Raw genomic sequence first — 18,652 nt, 5'->3', positions numbered from 1 at the left:
CTCTTTAGGTAGAAAGACTTGCTATTTAGACTGRGGGGGGCTCAATATGCAATTTGTATTTGCAGATAGCTAGCCAGAAAAGTACATCCAAATAGCATATAGTTAAATTGCTGTTGAAAGGATACCAGAGAGCATGTGAACTCAACTACAGAACTTTCCCAAGCATAGATTCTCGCATCTCAAAAAGTGCAGAGAGATCCTGTATGGTCTATTTCTCCTGGTGCCCCCTCTCYCTAAAAACAATCTATTTGAGATGGTTCCAGCCAAACCTCACCATGCCTCCCCCACCCCCAACTCCATACCCCATTTCCCAGCCATAATCGTCCATTCCTCCTTTGATCTGGGATTGCTAAGGCTTGATGTTTGTCATATCTAATATCACTGTGGACACTCACCTTTAATCCCAGRGGCTACTGTTCAGACAGTAGTAATGTCTGCAAATGTTTTGGCCGTGGCAAAACAAAGCAGAGTTACAGCTGCTGCAAGCTGCTTATTTGGGAAGAACTTCAGCACAGGCATGGCACACATGGGAAAGCTTCACCTTCTCATTGCCCATGGAAATGCTAATCCAGATTCTCACAAATTCTCATGGCTTTGACCTGATCCCCTCCAATTAGCAGACTTCAGGCACTCAGAAAAACCTGTGAAATGAACAATGCATAGGTAAAGGGACACCATGAAGTATGGCATGGGGATCTTAGGCAATTCTATTTTAGTGTGTGAAACCTGCAGAATGCTCTATATTTTTGAGCTCATGTTGAGACTTTTCATAGCATGAATTTTCTATTGCAACCTGCCTTGTGTAAACCACACAACCTAAAGGGAGAAACTGCAGCAGGCACACAGAAAGACCAGCCTCTTCTCTGGGTGAGTGGATAGAACTGGTTCCCTGTCATACATACACATAGGCTTGTTGGGCTAGCACTTCATCCACAGAAACTGCTACAGAAAACATGATAAATCTTATCAACTTGAAACATTCTCCTTTTTTAAGGTATTGGTAGGAAATTCTCTCATTTCTACTCTTTCTCTGTATCCAGATGAAGGGTGAAAGTATCCCGATCAGTTACCAGTCTGCTCAGTGGAAGGGTTCCTCACCGTAGCTTGACACAAGAGGGATACCCTCTCTTCCTTTAACCATCATCCTGACATGCAGCACTGCAGCACTGCTCCCAGACAGGATCATCTATCCACGCTCTTGTTCACTTGACACGTGCTGTTATCCCCTCTCATACCTGGCCTGACAGGTCTGGCAACAGGGGTGAAGCCAATGGCTGGCAGGGGACCAGTGCTTTTCCAGGGCCACGGKCACAGCCCATGTGGCCTGTCCGGTTACTCTTCTTCTCTCTGTTGGCCGGGGACCAACATTTTCAGATGGAGACCTAGGAAGCAATACTCCTGTGGGCAAGCTGATGCTGATGCTGATGCTGCAGAACACCTCTGCCTCCTTGTGAAGCCTCTGATATTGACCATTGCCTGTCATGGCCTCCCAGGCTAGAGAGCAGTTCGTACAAAACTAGTTTGCTCTCTCTGGTCAAATAATRCTTTGCCAGTCATGGCTCACTTCATACCCAGCCTCTGAGGGGGCTCCACTGCTGTTGCCCCATGTGAGTGTCTTCTTGATGCAGGTGCTCTGTCTGGGTCCCAGAGAAGCTGTTCTGTGATTGCAGGCAGCTGCTCCCTGGCAGGTGGGCAGTCACTTGTGAACAATTCTGGGACAGAGGATATTTCACCACAGCCGAACTCTGGTCCACAGGGTTTGCTTTGGGGTCTTACACTCCAGTATTTTATATGGAGCTGAGCATCTCTCACTCCAATAAACCCTCCCAGGGAAACAGAGCAGGGGAAATGGATGGTGCAGCTCAGTGCAAATGCCAGCTTCTTCTGCAGGCTAAGCAAATAAACTTTTCTTTCCCTGAATATTGCATTCATACATATCAACAAGAAGCACATTCTAATTCATAGGTGTTARACACAGTTAGGCTTATCCTATCCTTGTGGAAAACAGACTGCCTTTATTTTCCATCAGTGGAAAAATTCCCACAGGATTGTCTTTGCCCACCATATKTGTCATCTTTGCTGCTGGTTTAGCCATAGCTCTTTTTTTAAGCAGGTTGCTATAGTCTAAAATTAGACCAGACACATATCAATATCACCAGAAGGAATAATCTGAAAAACAGCAAGATCTTTCAATCTGAGTAGATTTCAAAAAGAGCCAGCTTTGTTTTTCAAAAGCAATCCAATGTCATTCTCATTAAAGTGGGAAAGGCCTTTGCCAGGTATTTTGTCAGTATCTGCTCATCTTTTGCTGGGCTCTGCAAAGACAGAGCTGATTCCTTGCAGTAACAGAGCACCAACTCTGTCACAACATGGATCACATTTTAACATGGATGCTTTCTGACAAACTTCTTCCCCTTTCACCCACACCTCAAGCACATCCCCACTCAATCTTGCCCACTCAAAGTTGCCTGAGACAACTCCACCAGCCAATTCTCTGCAAATGTAAAGGATCTATTTTTAGAAGTCTTTAAGATGGCAAGAAATGCTGACCTCAGAAAACTGTGAATAAGAAGCTGCTTATTTCTTGCTCCCTGCCTGCTCTCTCTCTGTGGAAGCAAACCACCACCATCTGGCCAAATTGCTCCAGAGTCACCACCAGGCCAGAGTTACATTTTGAGCATCTCTGCTCCTTGATATATTCCTGAAAGTCTTGTCCATGCCAGCCTCACAAGTCTGATTTTAACTCCCCCATGCTGTCAGCCTCAGCAGCTTCTCTCCGTGCAGCACGGGGAGGGGATGCGGTGACTCACTCAGCCTCGGGATCCCCCCTGCCAACCCACTGTTTGTTTGAGTGATTGTATTGTTGAAGTCCTGTTGCCACATTTGTAACTATATTTTTTTTTTTTTATGACAACCAGAAGTTCAGTTTTATAAACAGATGCCGTTGTGGGCCTCTGTTACTCAGCTGGATCAGCGTCAGTCGTTTTTCCAGGCTGCGGTCTCTGTGCTCCTCACTGAGTCAGAGGCAGCCCTGCACAGATTTCTTTGAATCGCTGGTTTCCTCCCAGAGACTCTTGACAGCCTGCCAGCAAAACAGGGCGTCACTCATTAATTTTTTTTTTTCCCTCGTCTTTCAAGGCAGTCTGATTCATAGTAACTCCTTTAAAAAAAGAGTGGAAAGACACCACCCTCCCATACCACCGGAGGAAACTTAAACCACCAGCAGGTCACTCCCCTTCACTCGAGCTCGGCGCTCCAGGACATCACACGCAGCACGCTCCTTCTCCTACAGGTGCCAGCACCGGCCGCAGCCCACACGGTAAGAGCTGCTCTCTAAAGTCCTCACCAACTTTTGTCCYTCCGTGGCTGCTCCCCTCTCCTGGCAGCACCAGTCTGCCTTTCTCCTCTGCTGCTCCTCTTCATCTTGGCACTCGATCTGACTATGGCACAGACCATAATTTTAATCTTCTGCTTTGAAATCCAGCTGTGTTACGGGGCAAAGGGGCRCTGCGAGGTGCCCTGGGTGCAACCCCGGAGAGCTGGCAGCAGCAATGATGTTTTCACCTCCAGAACGTGTGCAGCCAGGGTGCAGGCACAGGGCACCCAACCTGGGCAGCTCATGCTCAGGAGCTGCCAGCGTGCTTTTGGAGTAGCATTGTTGACAAATGTGGAAAAATGCCTGCTTGGAATTAGGGCTGCTGGCCTGTTTTTTCTGGCACTCAAATATTTCTGCTCGTCTCTCTCCCCTCCATGATTAGTTTGCCAAGCTCTAATTTAAAACAATGGCAATCATTCTAASTGCAGACTGAGAGGCCCCAAAGGCACAGTCTCTGGGGTGGAGTCTGTATGGAGATAATCTCTCTTTTTCTGGGGGTCCCGGCTCCTGAGGCTGAAACCAAGCCCCAGTTCTTGAGCTAAGCCACATGAAGGGTAGAAATGTGTGCTACACCTTTCTTGGCAGCACAGACACTGCAGTGGGGAGYACTGCCAGGTGAAGTGGGGGAGTGGGTGGGATTGCTAGGAGCACCATGGGCTGCATGCTAGGGTGTGTCGAGGAGGTAGAGGCACTGATGGGAAGTTTAGGATTGCAGAGACTGGCAATTTTCCCTCTTCACCTGCCTTTTGCTGTGCAGCTGCCCCTTCTTTCTTTCCCTCTTCTTCACCAGTTTTCTCATTTCATCTGTCTGCTATGGTTTGCATCCTGTGGTCAAATCTGAACTATTTTTGAGGTCTGAGAAAGGGAGTGCAGCAAAGCCAGTTTGTTGGCACCACGCTTTGGTTCCTGTTGCAGGAACTCAGCCCGCCCCTGCACAGTTTCAAGGCTTTCAAAGAGACTGAAACAGTATTTAGCCCAATACGGCCAGAAATGGGTAGGGCTCAGGCTGGGGCTGTAGATAATTACCGCATGAATGAACTGGAAACTGAACTGACAGTAACTTTGTGGCAAAAGGATTGATTTTGTGAATTTTGAAGTCCCCTCTGGCCCTATTGCTTGTGACTCCTTCATGTAGTGGTGCCTCCTGAGAAATACATGTGTTGGAGTGGTGGGGAAACTGACTGAGGCAGCGAGTGTTTCCAGGGCAGTCAGAAACCAGAGTAGGAATAAAGCATTATTGGAAGTTATAATTTGATACAATATACAATGAAATAATTTTGGGAGGAAAAAATACTGTGGCCACAGAACAACTTTCACTCGGAAGCTTTGAATTCCTCAAGGCACCTCTGAGAGCAGATTTGACCAGGAGCTGCCCACTTGACATTTCTRGACATAGTGGGATTCTTTTCTGAGCAAACACTCGAGAGAGCTGGGCATGAAGAGGTTGAAAAGCTGGAGCCCACTAGCTATTGTTCCTATGATAACAGGGGTTTAAGCCAGCCCAATGCCTCCACGCAGTCCACCTGAGCACCGTGAGCACCGAGAGAGAGAGCTTAAAGGCAAAAAAGCTTACTTCTGTTTGCTCCTTTGGGGATTAGCATTGGGAAAAGGTCACCATTGAGGTTCCTCACTAACACCGCAATGCCTGGAAGCACACCCTAAAATACAGTGCCTTCATGCAAGGCCCCACACACCCACCTAAGGAATTCCTGTCAGGAGGCTTCCATGGAAGTTCCCCCAGCTATGACTAACCATCCAAATTTGTGACACACGTCTGAGCCATCCATCCCGGCTACCCCTGTGCAAGGGCTGCCCTGGGAGAGAGAGGGGATCTCCATTGGCACATGGCATCCCGAGGGAGRCATCTGGCAGCTGTGGAGTCGAGCCACACCCAAGGACACATTAATGGAGGAGTGGCTTGGGATCTTGCGGGGAAGCACGAAGTTTGTAGTGGGTGCGTGAGCTGCAGGGCTGCTAGTGCTGCCCCAGCTAGACCCTGCGGAGGACAGAGAGCCYTGGGCTTGTAAAACCGGCCCTTCTGGCCCAGCCGGTGGTCTTTCAGTTGTGCAGTGTGGGAGCAGTGCAAGTGCACGCAGCAATTACTGTTTGGTGGTCTGGGGTGGAGCGGAGTTTGTATTTTGAAACAGTTCTGGGAGATTTGCTGATAACAGCCAGCATCTTTTTGGTAAAAGACCCACCTCRAGGCCTTGCTTATGATAAGACCGGGGAGATTTTCTGCAAGCACTAATCCTTCTCTCTGTTCATCACCCTCCCTTTCGCAAGGCTCAAGGCTATACATGGCACTCCGCCTGTGCCTGCTTCTGTTTCCTCGGGACAAGCAAAAGTGGGAGGGGTGGGGTACAGCCTGCTTCCACAGCCCTGCCCGCTCCCGTGGGGCTTCACAGTCCCCACCAACCCCAGGCTGCTGCTGTGACACCCTGACACCCCTGTCATGGCACATTTCCCTCGCTCACTCCCTGCTTCACTTAGTGCTCCCCTCRCAAGTGCTGCACGGATGGCAAAGGAGGAGGCACCTGATGCTGGGCTGGAATTTGCCCTCATATGCTCAAGTGCCCTAAAAGATAAGAAATGGCACTATGGGACCCCTTTGATCTCAACAGGCTTCTGTGCCTGTACCCTTCAATAGGGAAGTGACAACACTGTCACCCTGCATAACATAAGGCGGCTGCAAGGCACGGCACTCCTAATTTTTTTCTTAGGTTTTTTTTTTTAAAAAAAAAAAAAAAAAAAAAAGAGTGAGAAAAACTAAAAGATGAGGTTTATTTACCCTTCCTTCAAGGCAGGGAGAAGTAAGAGGACTGGAGTTGCTCTTTTACTCCTCTGAAAGGGAGGGCAAGGAAGGGCATTTCCAATCTTCACATCTAAAGATGGATGCTTAATATTTCATCGGTCTTTTCTGCTGAGGCAAAGCAACATTTACAGAAAAGAAGACTCTTCTTCACAGCCCTGCCAGGGTTGATAACTAACTCATAGCCACAGTGCTGTAACAGTGACAGTGAACAAATGTGCTGAAGCACATCTCAGTTATGCCTCTATTGATCTTCTGTCAGTGCCAGTCCACACCCAGTCATCCCACAGCATGACACAGGGCCGAGCAGCAGTTCCCCACAAACTGCCCAGAGAGAAATCTGGAATGCCTCTTTAGCTGCTTTCTGCCATTGCACTGCGTGGAGAGCAGCAAAGCAGCACATGTCAGGGCTGCCATCTGCAGTATGATTTCTTCAGACCCTTCTGGGAGAGTTTTGGAAAGTACCTCCTTAGCTAGAACAGCTTGACAATGAACAAAGAAAACTCTGGCCAAATTTGCAGCTTCACACGCCCTCCTCCTCCTCCTGAACTGTTCTCAGGAGGGCAGAGTACATGGAAGCTGCTCTCTTGGTAAGACCAAATATAGCCCATGCCTTGTCATAGAAGGGAGGGACAGGTTAGGACAGCTCAGCTCCAGAACCCACATCACCCAAGGCAGTGACAAGTTTGCCAAGATCATAATTAAGATCTATCCCCTTTGCCCTGTGAAAACCAGTCTGCAAGAGGCATGGGGAGACACCCACGATGAGAGCACAGGGACAGACCTGGGCTGGGTCAYCCCATCCTGCAGGGAGATGCACTGAACTCTGAGCACTGGCGTGGCTCACACAGGTGAGCAGTGACTCATGCTGAAGRCTTAGCTCTTGCGACGTGGGGCCACCTGGCAATGTTTGTATTTGAGGAAATCCTAGGTGAGGACCTTTGTTGTCCTTTTGCCCTCACAGGGCAGAGTCTGCTCAACGAGGAGAGTTGTGAAAGCAACCACCACGACTGGGTCCAGTGTCCACATTCTTCTCATTCCAGAAAGATATCTTCCCTATACTGGCTCCAGCAAGCCTCTGGGAAGATTAGAGAGAGCCATGGGAGCAAGAGGGGAGAGCTACAAACTGCTCAGAGCTAGGAGMAGGCTGCTCAGAGGATTGCTGAAGACGGTTCCAGGCATGTGGACCACTGCTGGTCACATCAACTGGCTGTGACWGCAGACTGACCCAAAAGCTCAGACTCTTTAGATGCCTGAGTCGCAGTGACCTCAGTGTCTCACAGGCTGTACTGGCTCGTTCAGAGCTTTTGCAGGTTTGAGCAACAGACACACTATAAGATACCACTTCTTTTCCAGAGTTACATGACCTTGGAGGAAAAAAAGGAGTATTTAGACAAGACTAGATACCTATAGGATAGTTTACCTATCCTAAACCATAGGATTGCAGTTTTAATCCAAGAATGCAGCCAAAAGCACAGCTGACGTGGGCTTCACAGACCTTCAACCTCTATCTAAGGSCTGTTGCAAAGAGGAAAAGTAGGAAGTGCCACCAGAAGTGATCTGTGTACTTTTGCTCATACCACACTGTAACCTGAGCTTTCCTGTCCGAGCTGTCAGATGGTTTCTCCCTTATGGGCACTGCCAGTGTCACACAGATAGATCTGTGTGCCCATAAGGAGGCCGTGCACACACACAGACTCACACACACAGCTCACAGGGAGCCCACAGATGCACACTCCCATTCGTAGAGGAAGCCACACAGAGCTGCAGATGCACACCCCTACACACAACACATCAATGCCCAGACTGTCAGTCCTCCCACAAATGTTTCTCCTGTGTCTCGGAATCTTGTTGGAACTCCTGCCAGCAGCTCCGGTGTCTAATTAACACAMCAAAGGACCACCCACCTCTCTAAGGGGTGAGAGTGCTCCCCATTGCACCTCTGAAGGTGCAGAGGAACACTTCTGTGCTCGCATTAGCTCTGGGATCCCCTTCCCCACCCCTCCCTCTTACTAGCTGCCCATCAGTCCCAGCCCTTCCTTGGCGTGCCCAGTGTGAGGAGTGACAGTGTTTTCYTCCAGCAGCAGCTGCTGGCTGCCTGCCAGGCCCCAGGCAGCTGTCTATTCCCCTTCCGACTACCAAGCGAGCATTGGAGTTCCAGTTTATGTTGTCACATGGTTGAGCACTCGAGGGTGGTTTCTTCTGGAGAAAATGCCAATTTTTCACTGTCTGCCCTAGGAGCACTGATATTTCCCCACTCTCATATGAATCACGAGCATGAGAGCTGGAAAACCCGTATGTGTCATCTTTTGTGACTCCCCTCTGTATCTCTCAGTGAGCGGAGGTTCATCACCAAGGGTGGATTCTTGAGGAATTTGTCAGAATCCACAAGAAATTTCTCACATGCTTCACCACTCCCTTGGGAAGGCAATTCCACTGATCTCTTGGAGACCATTCTACCAGGAAACACTTTAAAAGAACCAGACAAAATCTTCCATTCCCTTAAGCTTATTTTCAGCTGTAGCCTCTCAGGCTGGTCTGTGTTTTTTGCCTGTTGGATGGCATTAACCTGCAAGTTTTACAGCCCTGCTGTACCCCAYGTGGTCATCACAGCCACTACCCATTTGTACGTGAAATCTCACTGCCATAAACCAGAGGCTCCAAAGGTGTCCACACACCCCTCCTGCCCAACCCTATTCCCACACATGTGAAATCTCTTTCCAGAGGCRCCAGCTTACTCATCCACATGTCTATAAAAAGCATCTGACTTGTAAATTGAGTCAGGCCGGTCTGTCAAAACCAGGTTGTCAACAGCAGTGCTGACATATAGTGGTTTGTAAAAGTCTGGAGTCAGCAAGGACTCTGGATTTGTCTGGATCTGAAGAAAGAGATGGAGCGAAGAGTGAAAGCAAAAAGATTCTTCCCTGTTGTTGCTTAAATTTTCCATGAGCTTTCTAGTAACAATGTGAGATATCCAAAGTCATCATGCCACCGGAATACCAAACAGGTCTTCACATTTCTACATCCTCCCAAATGACTCTGGGTACAGAGAGGACTGATGCTCGTATCACCCACAAGGCACACAGTTGTAGCAGCCTCAGCTCAGTCTAAAGGCAGATTTGCAAAGTCTGCAGAAGGTTTTATCCCACACTGAGGTTTCCCTTACTGGTAGCAACATCGCAGCATTGCTGTTTGTGGGTTGGTTTTGCACTGAGGAATGCGCTGGGAACAGAGGTGGAAGTTTGTGGCTGTCTCAAACAATACCAAACAGTTCTTACTGTCTGTCCATTACTCTCCAGTTTTCTCCTTTCCTTCCAAGAGAGGCCCTGGTCCTGATTTGAACCACCACTATTCCTGGTGTGACTCTGTACCACCTCAGCCAGCAGCCAAGTTCACCTGCTTTCTTTAAAATATTGGACCTCCTCTTGTCCCCRTCAGAGACAGCCTACTGGGTGAGACAGACCACTGGTCTGACTTACTGCTGCCTCCTTTATATTCTGTAGTGGCAGCTGAGAAAGGCATAATTTCTTTTATGTTACTTGCTTTCATTCTGTGAAGATTTTTTGTTGATGTTCTAGCCAAAAGCATTTTTTTTCCCCCAAAATGCCATCTTTCCCTTGTTGAGAAACCTGATATATCAAACTAAAGTGACTTCAGCTGAAAARCTCCATTTTAAAGGAGTCAGAGGTTACCAGTGTGCACAGGCAGTGTGAYTTAGGTGTCGTCTGGTCCCATTGGCTGAGTTCTCATCTCAGCCAGCATCTCTCAAAGTACACCTCACCAACTCAGCCTGGGAGAGACAGTCCCAAGCAGAGACCTCAGTTCAGAGAGGAAGATGGAAATGGAAGTCAGATGAGCTACATCCTTAAGGAATACTTGAGATCTGAAATTTTCAAAGTTAGTAGAGAGTGCCCTGATTTTTCACCCGAAACAACCCCATTGTTCCTGCAGAAACATCCTGTACACTCACCCTCTAGTCCTTCCACTGCAAAGCACTTTCTTCAGAAGCAAAGGACCTCTACCTAATCTGACTTACCCTCYTGAGTAACTCACTCCCTATATTTGAGAAACTATACCATTGGCTTTTATCATATCTCCAAGTGGCACTTCTCATTCCMTCCTGATCCTTTGCTAAGAAGCAAACCAGGGGCAAGGACTCACTTCTCCGTATTGCCCTCCAGACAGAAGGATCCAAAACACTTAAGTAGACAGAGGGGTGATATGGGTGGCAACAATCTGCCTGCATGAGAAGACTTTGTCTTAGATTTTAATTGATAGTGCCAGCCTGCTTGAACTTAAACCGGGGTGCAGCAGAGCTGTGTGCTGTTCCCCAGTATGAGTAGTCCTGCAAGGTCAGAGAAATAGTCTTTACACAGCTAAGTGTTTGTCATGCTGATCTGAAGGGCTTTTTGTACTGACAGCTTCCTTGGTGATTCTTATTTGTGCTTACTGTTGGTGTGGCTTGTTACTTTTCTTCATCTGTCACCCCACGAAAAGGAAARTCAGTCACTGTGATCACCACAAGATTCTCTTTTGACTCATGTGGGCTGTTCAGCAGGTGCTTGACCTTCACACCTTCTTCCCCACCAGCCTCCCCTACCTGAGTAGTCCTTCAACTGTTATGTCTCATTCCTTTTTTTACCTTGGCTTAGTTGGGATCTTTCCTCTGAAAGATRCTCAGGGAAGACTCACAATTGGTTTGCTTGACTGGATCTTGAGAAGCAGTCCTAAAACTGACAGTGTCCTGAGCGCTTAACCTCGCAGGGTTAAATTATTGTGGGGTTTGAAAGCTTTGGGGTGAGTCAGTGGAAAAAACTGGCAGCTCTAGGAAGGCTAAGACTGACTCATAGCCCAAGAAGAGCCTGAGGACCTCCAAATGCAGCTGCAGTTTAAGTAGGGGAAGGAAGAAAAGGCATTTGCATGCAATTTTGTCCTATTGCTCCAGCAATGTGACCCCACCCTGTAGTGGAGAAAGATGTCTCACAGCAAATGGAAACGGTATCCTGTCAGACCCAAATGCTCTGCCAGTTTGTCTGTCTAATGGGAGGAAAAGTCCACGCCATAGCATCAGAGAGAGAAGTGAATCTATTTCAGTGCCATTCGTTCACCCACGGCTCCTCTGGGATTGTTCTCTCGTGTTTTATTTAACAGGCAGAGAGAGATGGAGAAAGGGGAAAGCAAATGAATACAGAGGGAGGCTTGTGCTTTTAACTCACAAAGAATCAAAACTAAGCTGTGAGCACATATCCCCTGGGGGAGTTTGCATTTGATAGCGTGTGTATTCAGGGAGAGGTGCTGACGTTCTCAGGAAGTAGGTGCACTGAAAGCACCTGAACTAACAGTGCTCTCCTGCAGTGCTAAAACAGGCAGAAAAAGCAAAGGGAATAAAGGATTTCATTTTTTTTTCTTAGACTATCGGTCGAAGTCCTGAGCATGGGGTCATGATTTTGGGGTTTTTCTTTTACATTGTAAAGTAACATTTACCCCTCATTTTCATTTCTGAATGCAAACAAAAAATTCATTTAAAAGGACTGTTCTTGTCCTTTAGGATGTCATGGAAGTAGATTTTTAATCTTTCAAGTAGAAAGCTTTGTTTGAAGGTCCTCAAAATTAATAAAGAAAAAAGCACTGAATGAGATTTTAAAGAGACCATGGAAAAACACATCCAAGAAAGAAGAAAGTTCAGCTACTGTTCAGTAAAGGCAAATTTCAGGRCAGGCAAATTTGTCAGTTTGGTGTATGCATGCCAGTACCCTRCACTGTCAAGGGCACTTGTTACAGTTTGTGTAAGAACCAAGGTAATCAGAAAAAAGAATGAGAAGTAGTCAAAAGGACAGGAAGATTTGACTCAAGAGCAGCATATTTGCTGCAGATATGTCATTTAGTCATGGCAACAGCAATAGTTTCTCAATTTGAGGTGCAGTTGTGGTATCAGTACCCAGCATTTTGAAACCCTTGCTCCTTTTACAGTTAGTAGAAAGAGGGAGCTTAACTCTTAGGTCAGCTATGTTCATGTGGTAACCTGCATATGCTATTGAGAGCCTGATTTTAGCAGTGCTGAACTCATAAATGACTGTAAGGGCAGTCAGAGGAAAAGTCCTGAGAAGGCTGTGCTTTCTCCAAGATCATCACCAAGGGAGTTACTGTGACAAGAAGAGGTCCCAGTTGCCAGGCCATAAGGAGTTTGCTAGGACACCCCAAAGCAGACAAGCAAGCCTGGCCCACATTCAACAAGTTAGGGGTTAACAGCTCCAGAGGGTTCTCCAGCAGTCAGGTTGTGCTGAGGAGATAGGACTAGTCACCAAACCTAATCTGTCTTACTAAGGAGTAACCTTCTTAGTGTGGGAGCAGTAACAGAGCTGGCTCCTTGAGATCCTGACCTCAAGGGTTTTCTCCTGGCCACCAGCTAATGCTGAACTGGTCAAAGTGCCACTGATGGAGAAGCCTGCTACCCACTGTGGCTTGGTAAACTGTACACAAAGCAGTGCAAGGAGCAGCTGCAGCATTTTACAGGAATACACTCCCATGCACGGCCACAAGGAGAGGAAAGACCRTAGTGGAGAAGGTGGAGTCAGCAAGTAAAAGAAGACACATGAATGGGACTTTACAAAGCCTTTTGTCACAGTTTGTGTGAAAGATATCATGAAGTATAATTGTGTTGTTTCATGACAATGTTACCACATCCTTCATGAAACCTTACCTGAGTCACCTGGACCAAAATAACTAGGCAGCTAACATTAATCACACGCTTGATACTGCTCTTTGGTATCAACCCTACTGAGGGAAAGAGCCATGCAGCCCTGTCAGACTTTCTAGGAAGTTTACTGGCCACAGAGTGGATTCAGTAAATGCTTCTCCGTGAAATATATTYACTTGATTTGTGTGAATTGTCTGTCATTCTCACAGTTTAGATTTGTTCCTTGTATTTCCTTGTATTTTCAGGAGAGAAGCCATCAGTCTTGACAAACAGCGTCATGCGAGCCTTCTAAAGCACATTCCCCTCCATTTCCAATCACATATTCATCAATGACAGGAAATCTTACAAAAATTGAAACCTTGCAGGGTACAGAGGCAAAAATACCCAAAACAAACCAAACAGGAATTTGAATTACAAGAGAATCTAATTGTGGCAATAAAGTGACCTGTTTGTCTCAAGTTTTAAAAGGGAAACAGGCGGTTTTCATTGCAAACCTGGGCTTCTTCCTCAGGTCCAGAAAACCTCATGGCRTTTCTATTCTGATACTCTCCTCTTCACATAATGGAATGGTGTGTTGAGGAGTGGCCACCCATCTGGTTCACCATCCACCTGTACTCAACAGCTGATGCACCAAGGAACATACCCCATTCCATAGCACCTGTCCATGATCCACACCAGCTGAAAGAGGCCGAGACACCAGAGGAGAACAGGAAGAGAAAAATCTTTCTTGTCCTCTGTAAATCCCATGACCAAAAACTCCTCTTCCTAGAATGTAAGCCTGGAGTGTGGCATTTATACTTTATGTTGCCATACATTAATTTAAGCAGCCTGTGTATATATTCAGGCTATTTTTAAAATGCCCCCAAGTTATCTACCCATCCTCTTCATCTCCTCTCAAACTGGTTCCTTAATCTTCAGGGTCTGTTTAACCTCTTGAGCAGATTTTGACAAAGTTTTCAGTGACTTTTTTAATGGTGGTTCCACATTCCCAGAGTGGACTTAAGATAAACCTGTTTTTTTTTTTATTTTTGTATGTAAGCAAAGTTTATGGTAATGCTGTTCTTTGGCTCAGTCCCTCCCTTCACGTGCTTCCTCTGTTCTTTTCTCCCTCAGAGCTCTCTGTATCAGTGACAGCACCTAGAAGGGACCCAAGATGTTGGTGCTACTGGCTGGTATCTTTGTGGTTCACATCGCCACTGTCATCATGCTCTTTGTCTCCACCATTGCCAACGTAAGTAGATTGCCCTGGACGAGACATGGCTTTCACCTTGCACAGCAGCAGCCAGCCTTGCATACGGCTGGCAGGTGGACCAGGGGCTGGGTGTGAGGGTGAGAGTGAGGAACATCACTTACAGTCATGGGCAGAGATGGAACAGTGCTYAGGGAGCAGGAAGGCATGGTACAGCCATGTCACCTCCCCGGACCCCAGAGCCAGCAGCACTTCAACACCCTTCCTCGGGGAGAGTGCAGTGGGGACTGGGGATCAGCAGTGCCAGCCCTGGTGTGGCACTGTCCCCCAGCTGGCGGCCAGGCTGTTGCCCACCGGGGTGCATTCCATGCCAAGGGGCTCAGCGGGGTCACCGGGGGAAATCGGGGCCGATGGGGTCCCCTGGCGGTGCTGCCGTGGTCCGCACGCTCTCCACCCACCCCTCCCATGCTGTCGGGGCGGGTTTTGGGGGCCTCTCGCATCTGCCTGGCCAGCTGTGCTCCCCCACCACCTCTGACAGGAAGAGGGTCAGGATGGCCTGGGAGATTTCTCCACCATGACTGGAATGGAATTCCCRGACCAAATGCCTCCTGGAACTGGAAGCCAGTGCCATCCCCCACATATCCAGCTGCTCATCGCAGCTGGCTAATGCCGACATTTTCGGGCAGTTGGGCTATTCGTGCTCACTTTACAATTTAGTCTGACAGAAGAGCAAAGAAGCCTTCCTTCTCCTTTACACAACCATTCYGTCCTATTTCAGGTTTGGATGGTGGGCTCTTCCAACTTTGGAACAATCTCAACAGGACTCTGGCTGCTGTGCAACAGGACCTGCACTCAGTTGCCAGTCAGCAAAGGTGATGAGGGTAAGTTACATCTGTATTTTCATTGTGTGAATCACAGGACATTGATGAGCACCGCCAGGACCGAGTCCTGACCTTTTCCAATCTATTCTCTGTGTTTTGACAGCTTCCCTCAAAGCCGTGCAAGCCTTTATGATCCTCTCAATCATTTTCGCTGTTGTGGCGCTCGTGCTGTTCATTGTCCAGCTGTTCACCCTGGAGAAAGGCAAACGTTTCTACATGACCGGAGCCGTGATGCTGGTTTGCTGTGAGTATGCACATGCACRCCCTGTGACGGCTCCGTGTGCGTCCCACTGCCTCTGCTAACACAAGTAGCCACACGTGTTTGCCACACATGATCACCAGGGGAGCTCCTCAGCCAGCTGAACGTTTCCAGTGGCCCAATTTTTGTTACAAAACAAAGCACTGGGGAATTGGAAAGCTTTGGGTTGGGATTTCTTTTTTTGCTGTATGTAATGAAAGTATTTCCAGATTTTCATTAGGAAGTCCCAGTGGGTTTTGCAAAATACCTTTGAAAGACAACAAAAAGGATTCAAGTGTTTTGGGGGAGCAGGGGAATAAACAGTTAGACAGCCTCTGCTCATGGGATTCAACATGTAGCACCAAGCTGTCATCAGATCTTATTACTGTTTTYCTCCTAACAAAGGTTTATTCCTCATGGCACCCACTAAACAAGCCCCAAGTGTCTTATGTCATCACAGCTGCAAAAGAAATCCTCCATAAATAAGCCTAATGGGCAGCAGCTCCTCTCTCATATGGCACAAGACATGCATTACAATCTCAGGGGACAGCACTACTCCAGAAGTCTTGCGGCAATGCTGGTTTCTGTATGTTTTCCAACTCTCTTTTCCCTCTTCCTTCCTACAGGGATGTGCATTCTGATTGCTGTCTCCATTTACACAGCCCGTTTCACAAGCACAATTCGGTACTCCACAAATCCTCACCATGGCTACTGCTTCATATTGGCCTGGATCTGCTTTTGCTTCAGTTTCATCATTGGCATCCTCTACCTTGTTCTCAGGAAAAAATAAGGCTGATGGGTGTCCTGGGGAGAGGGTTGGCTACTGGGAGTGGGGAAGAATTACTCTGCTGAGAGAGCTGTTGGGCCAATAGACAGAAACAGCCACCATCATCACTACTGCCACTACAGAAAAATCACTAACAAAGCTAGRATCCTCAGAAACTCTTTCACCAAAGAGAGGGAGAAACAGCTCCGACTGATCTAGCGCTTCTGGAGCTAGAAATCTGCAAGTGACCCAGACAGCTCTTCTCCTTTTCTGCAAAGTTGTGTCATACCTTCACAAAGCTTCAAGCTCAGCAGTGATGATTAAAGGGCACCTCAAAAACAAGGGCTGTATCTTTTTCCCTTCCTAGAGCCCCTCTCACTTACCTTTGAGAGTGCCTTGTGGGTTGGGCCCTGAGGATTATGACCTCTTTATTTGTCCATTAAAACAAATGGGATGGGCCTTTTGTTACTTTTATATATATATATATATAAACATATAGGTGAACGTTAAAGAGATTAAATTGAGTAAAAAACCAATATAAATCAGATTAATTTTGTATTAAAATATCTACAAAAATAAGGCAGCAATTTTTTGCTGTTCTGTTTTCTATTTGGCATTCCCATGATTGAATAAGACACAAGTAGGAATGGCAAATACATAGGCATGGATGATGGAGAGAGAGAGAGAAAAGGTGTAGGGGTAAAGATACGGAGGGGATTCCTAAATACAGAGAATGCAGTTGCTCAGTGGTACACATGCCGGGAGGGAATCATGTGGATGTGTGTCTACACTAAAATAATCTTCTGTTCAACTCCAGAACATGGTGAGAGCACTGCTACATTGCAGATCCTTACTGAGACAAGTCCTTATCTGTACGCAGGGCTTTCTTCCCACATCCTCACCTGGTRTATGGTATTGAGAGCCCCACCTTGTGACAAAGCTCATCTCAAAAGCAGATAATAGTTAGCAGAGGAAATTCATTCCCTGATGAGAGATTAGGAGAGGTGAAGCAGGGCTTGTGAGTTTTGCTCCTTGCTGCAYATCCTTAGCCCAGCCACTTAACCTGGTGCTTTTCCATCTGCCAAATTCTTCCATAAAATTAGCTACCTCCCAGGGTTGCTGAGAGATTTTGAGTCCACTTGTAATACAAGGTCCCATGTGAAAGGCTGGCATAGTAAGTAAGGCATCAGTACTGCTGCAACCCACAAATTTCTGTTGGTTTGAAGAATCTCAGTCACAAGAGGCATTTGCAAGGGATGAGGTCAAAATTTCTGTGACTCCATTCACAACTAAAAGGTAGAGAGTATAAAAAAAAACATGTTAGTGCAGATTGTGCATGGATGCTATTTACCTCTCTCTCTTTCTGTTACATTTTCTTCTTATGTAGACTTATCAATTTGGATATATTCTAGTACTGTAYGTTGGTGTTTCATTAACAAAGGTTATTTCATATATAGTCATTGTAAATATTTTGAAATGCATATTTTTAACTTTATGGGTATAAAAATAAAATCTGAKTCCCTTTTTAATAAAGACTTTCACGCTTTTTTTCTTTTATTTTTATTAGTATTTCAGATATTTGCTAGCAGAAGTATTTGCTTTCTCACTGAATCACAGCCCACCCCTTTAAGATGGTGCAGGACTACCATGTTTGCTTGCATGCCAGTATATGAGATTTCCTGTTCTGGAGGGAAGGAGGAAGCAGTACAACYCTCAGAGCTCCTGTTTCAGGCTGCCTGCAAGTTCAAGCAGACAGTGTGAGTGGTGATATCACTCAGTCTCAGTGCCAGCCTTTGCTTCACACCCTGGAAAGCTGGAAACATGCTTTCTCACTCTGGCAGAATCTCATCTGTCCCAAAGCAAATCACCAAGGTGTTTGGGTCTCATGAGTTGATATAGATGTTGCCTCTTTAGAATTGTCTGGCCAAACACCTTTGCAGCTCTAGAGCTGGAGCAAAGAGTCCAAAGCCCAGGGCAGATCTCAGAAAAGCTGGACCACAATCCTGTGGGGTGTGAAGTGAGGTAATACCTATCAGGAGTCAGCTGTGTGCAATATTTTTCTTTATCAATTAATCTAACTCAGGGAGAGCTAAGACATGGTAATTGAGGGTAGAACAGTGACACAAATCTTTAGGAGCTGAAGTTTTACCAGAGAGGGACCTCTTGCACAGCAGGATGTGGGAAAGCTCACAGTGTGTTGTGAGTAGAGACTTGTCTTGGTCTCAGAAGGTTCCGGGAGTCATAGAATCATAGAATATGCTGARTTGGAAGGAACAGTCAGGATCTTCGAGTCCAACCCCTGATCCTGTGTATGACATTCACCATGTGCCTGAGAGTATTGTCCAAATGCTTCTTGAACTCTGCCAGGCTCGGTGCTGAGCACTGCCTGGTGCTGCGAGCACTGCCTGGTGCTGCTGTTCCTCATTCTCCTCACACTCCTSTAAGTGCAGGGTAACCAGAGACCATTGGCCACTGTGGACAAGGCTCACACTGACAGGGAAGACGTGAGCCATCCATTGAGGTGAAAATGCTGAGGAAAGCTAGCCAGTGAGCTTTACAGGAGTACACCCACTTCCAGGCTGGTATCCATGTCCTGTTTCTAGCATGGTATGGATGTGACAGTATGATACCTCACAGGATGACAAGGCAATGCCAGCCTTGTTGGGATGGCCAGGACAGGTCRTAGGCCATGGCCT

At 46.9% G+C, this 18,652-nt stretch overlaps 1 protein-coding gene across 1 annotated transcript; it reads left to right on the top strand.

The window, feature by feature from the left end:
• The first annotated feature begins 3,166 nt into the window (after window positions 1–3,166).
• Window positions 3,167–17,493, top strand: EMP1 (epithelial membrane protein 1). Its single transcript, XM_057380258.1, has 5 exons — window positions 3,167–3,319; window positions 13,996–14,113; window positions 14,850–14,952; window positions 15,056–15,196; window positions 15,817–17,493. Exons 2-5 carry the CDS (start codon window positions 14,036–14,038, stop codon window positions 15,978–15,980), a joined length of 486 nt encoding a protein of 161 aa, XP_057236241.1. The 5' UTR covers window positions 3,167–3,319; window positions 13,996–14,035; the 3' UTR covers window positions 15,981–17,493.
• The last annotated feature ends 1,159 nt before the right edge of the window (window positions 17,494–18,652 follow it).

This window comes from Malurus melanocephalus, unplaced genomic scaffold (genome assembly GCF_030028575.1).
Source record: "Malurus melanocephalus ecotype Western Australia unplaced genomic scaffold, MMel_1.1 scaffold_441, whole genome shotgun sequence".
Lineage (NCBI taxonomy): Eukaryota > Metazoa > Chordata > Aves > Passeriformes > Maluridae > Malurus > Malurus melanocephalus.
Note: the sequence above shows the minus strand (reverse complement) of the source record. Positions and strands in the feature narration are given on the sequence as shown.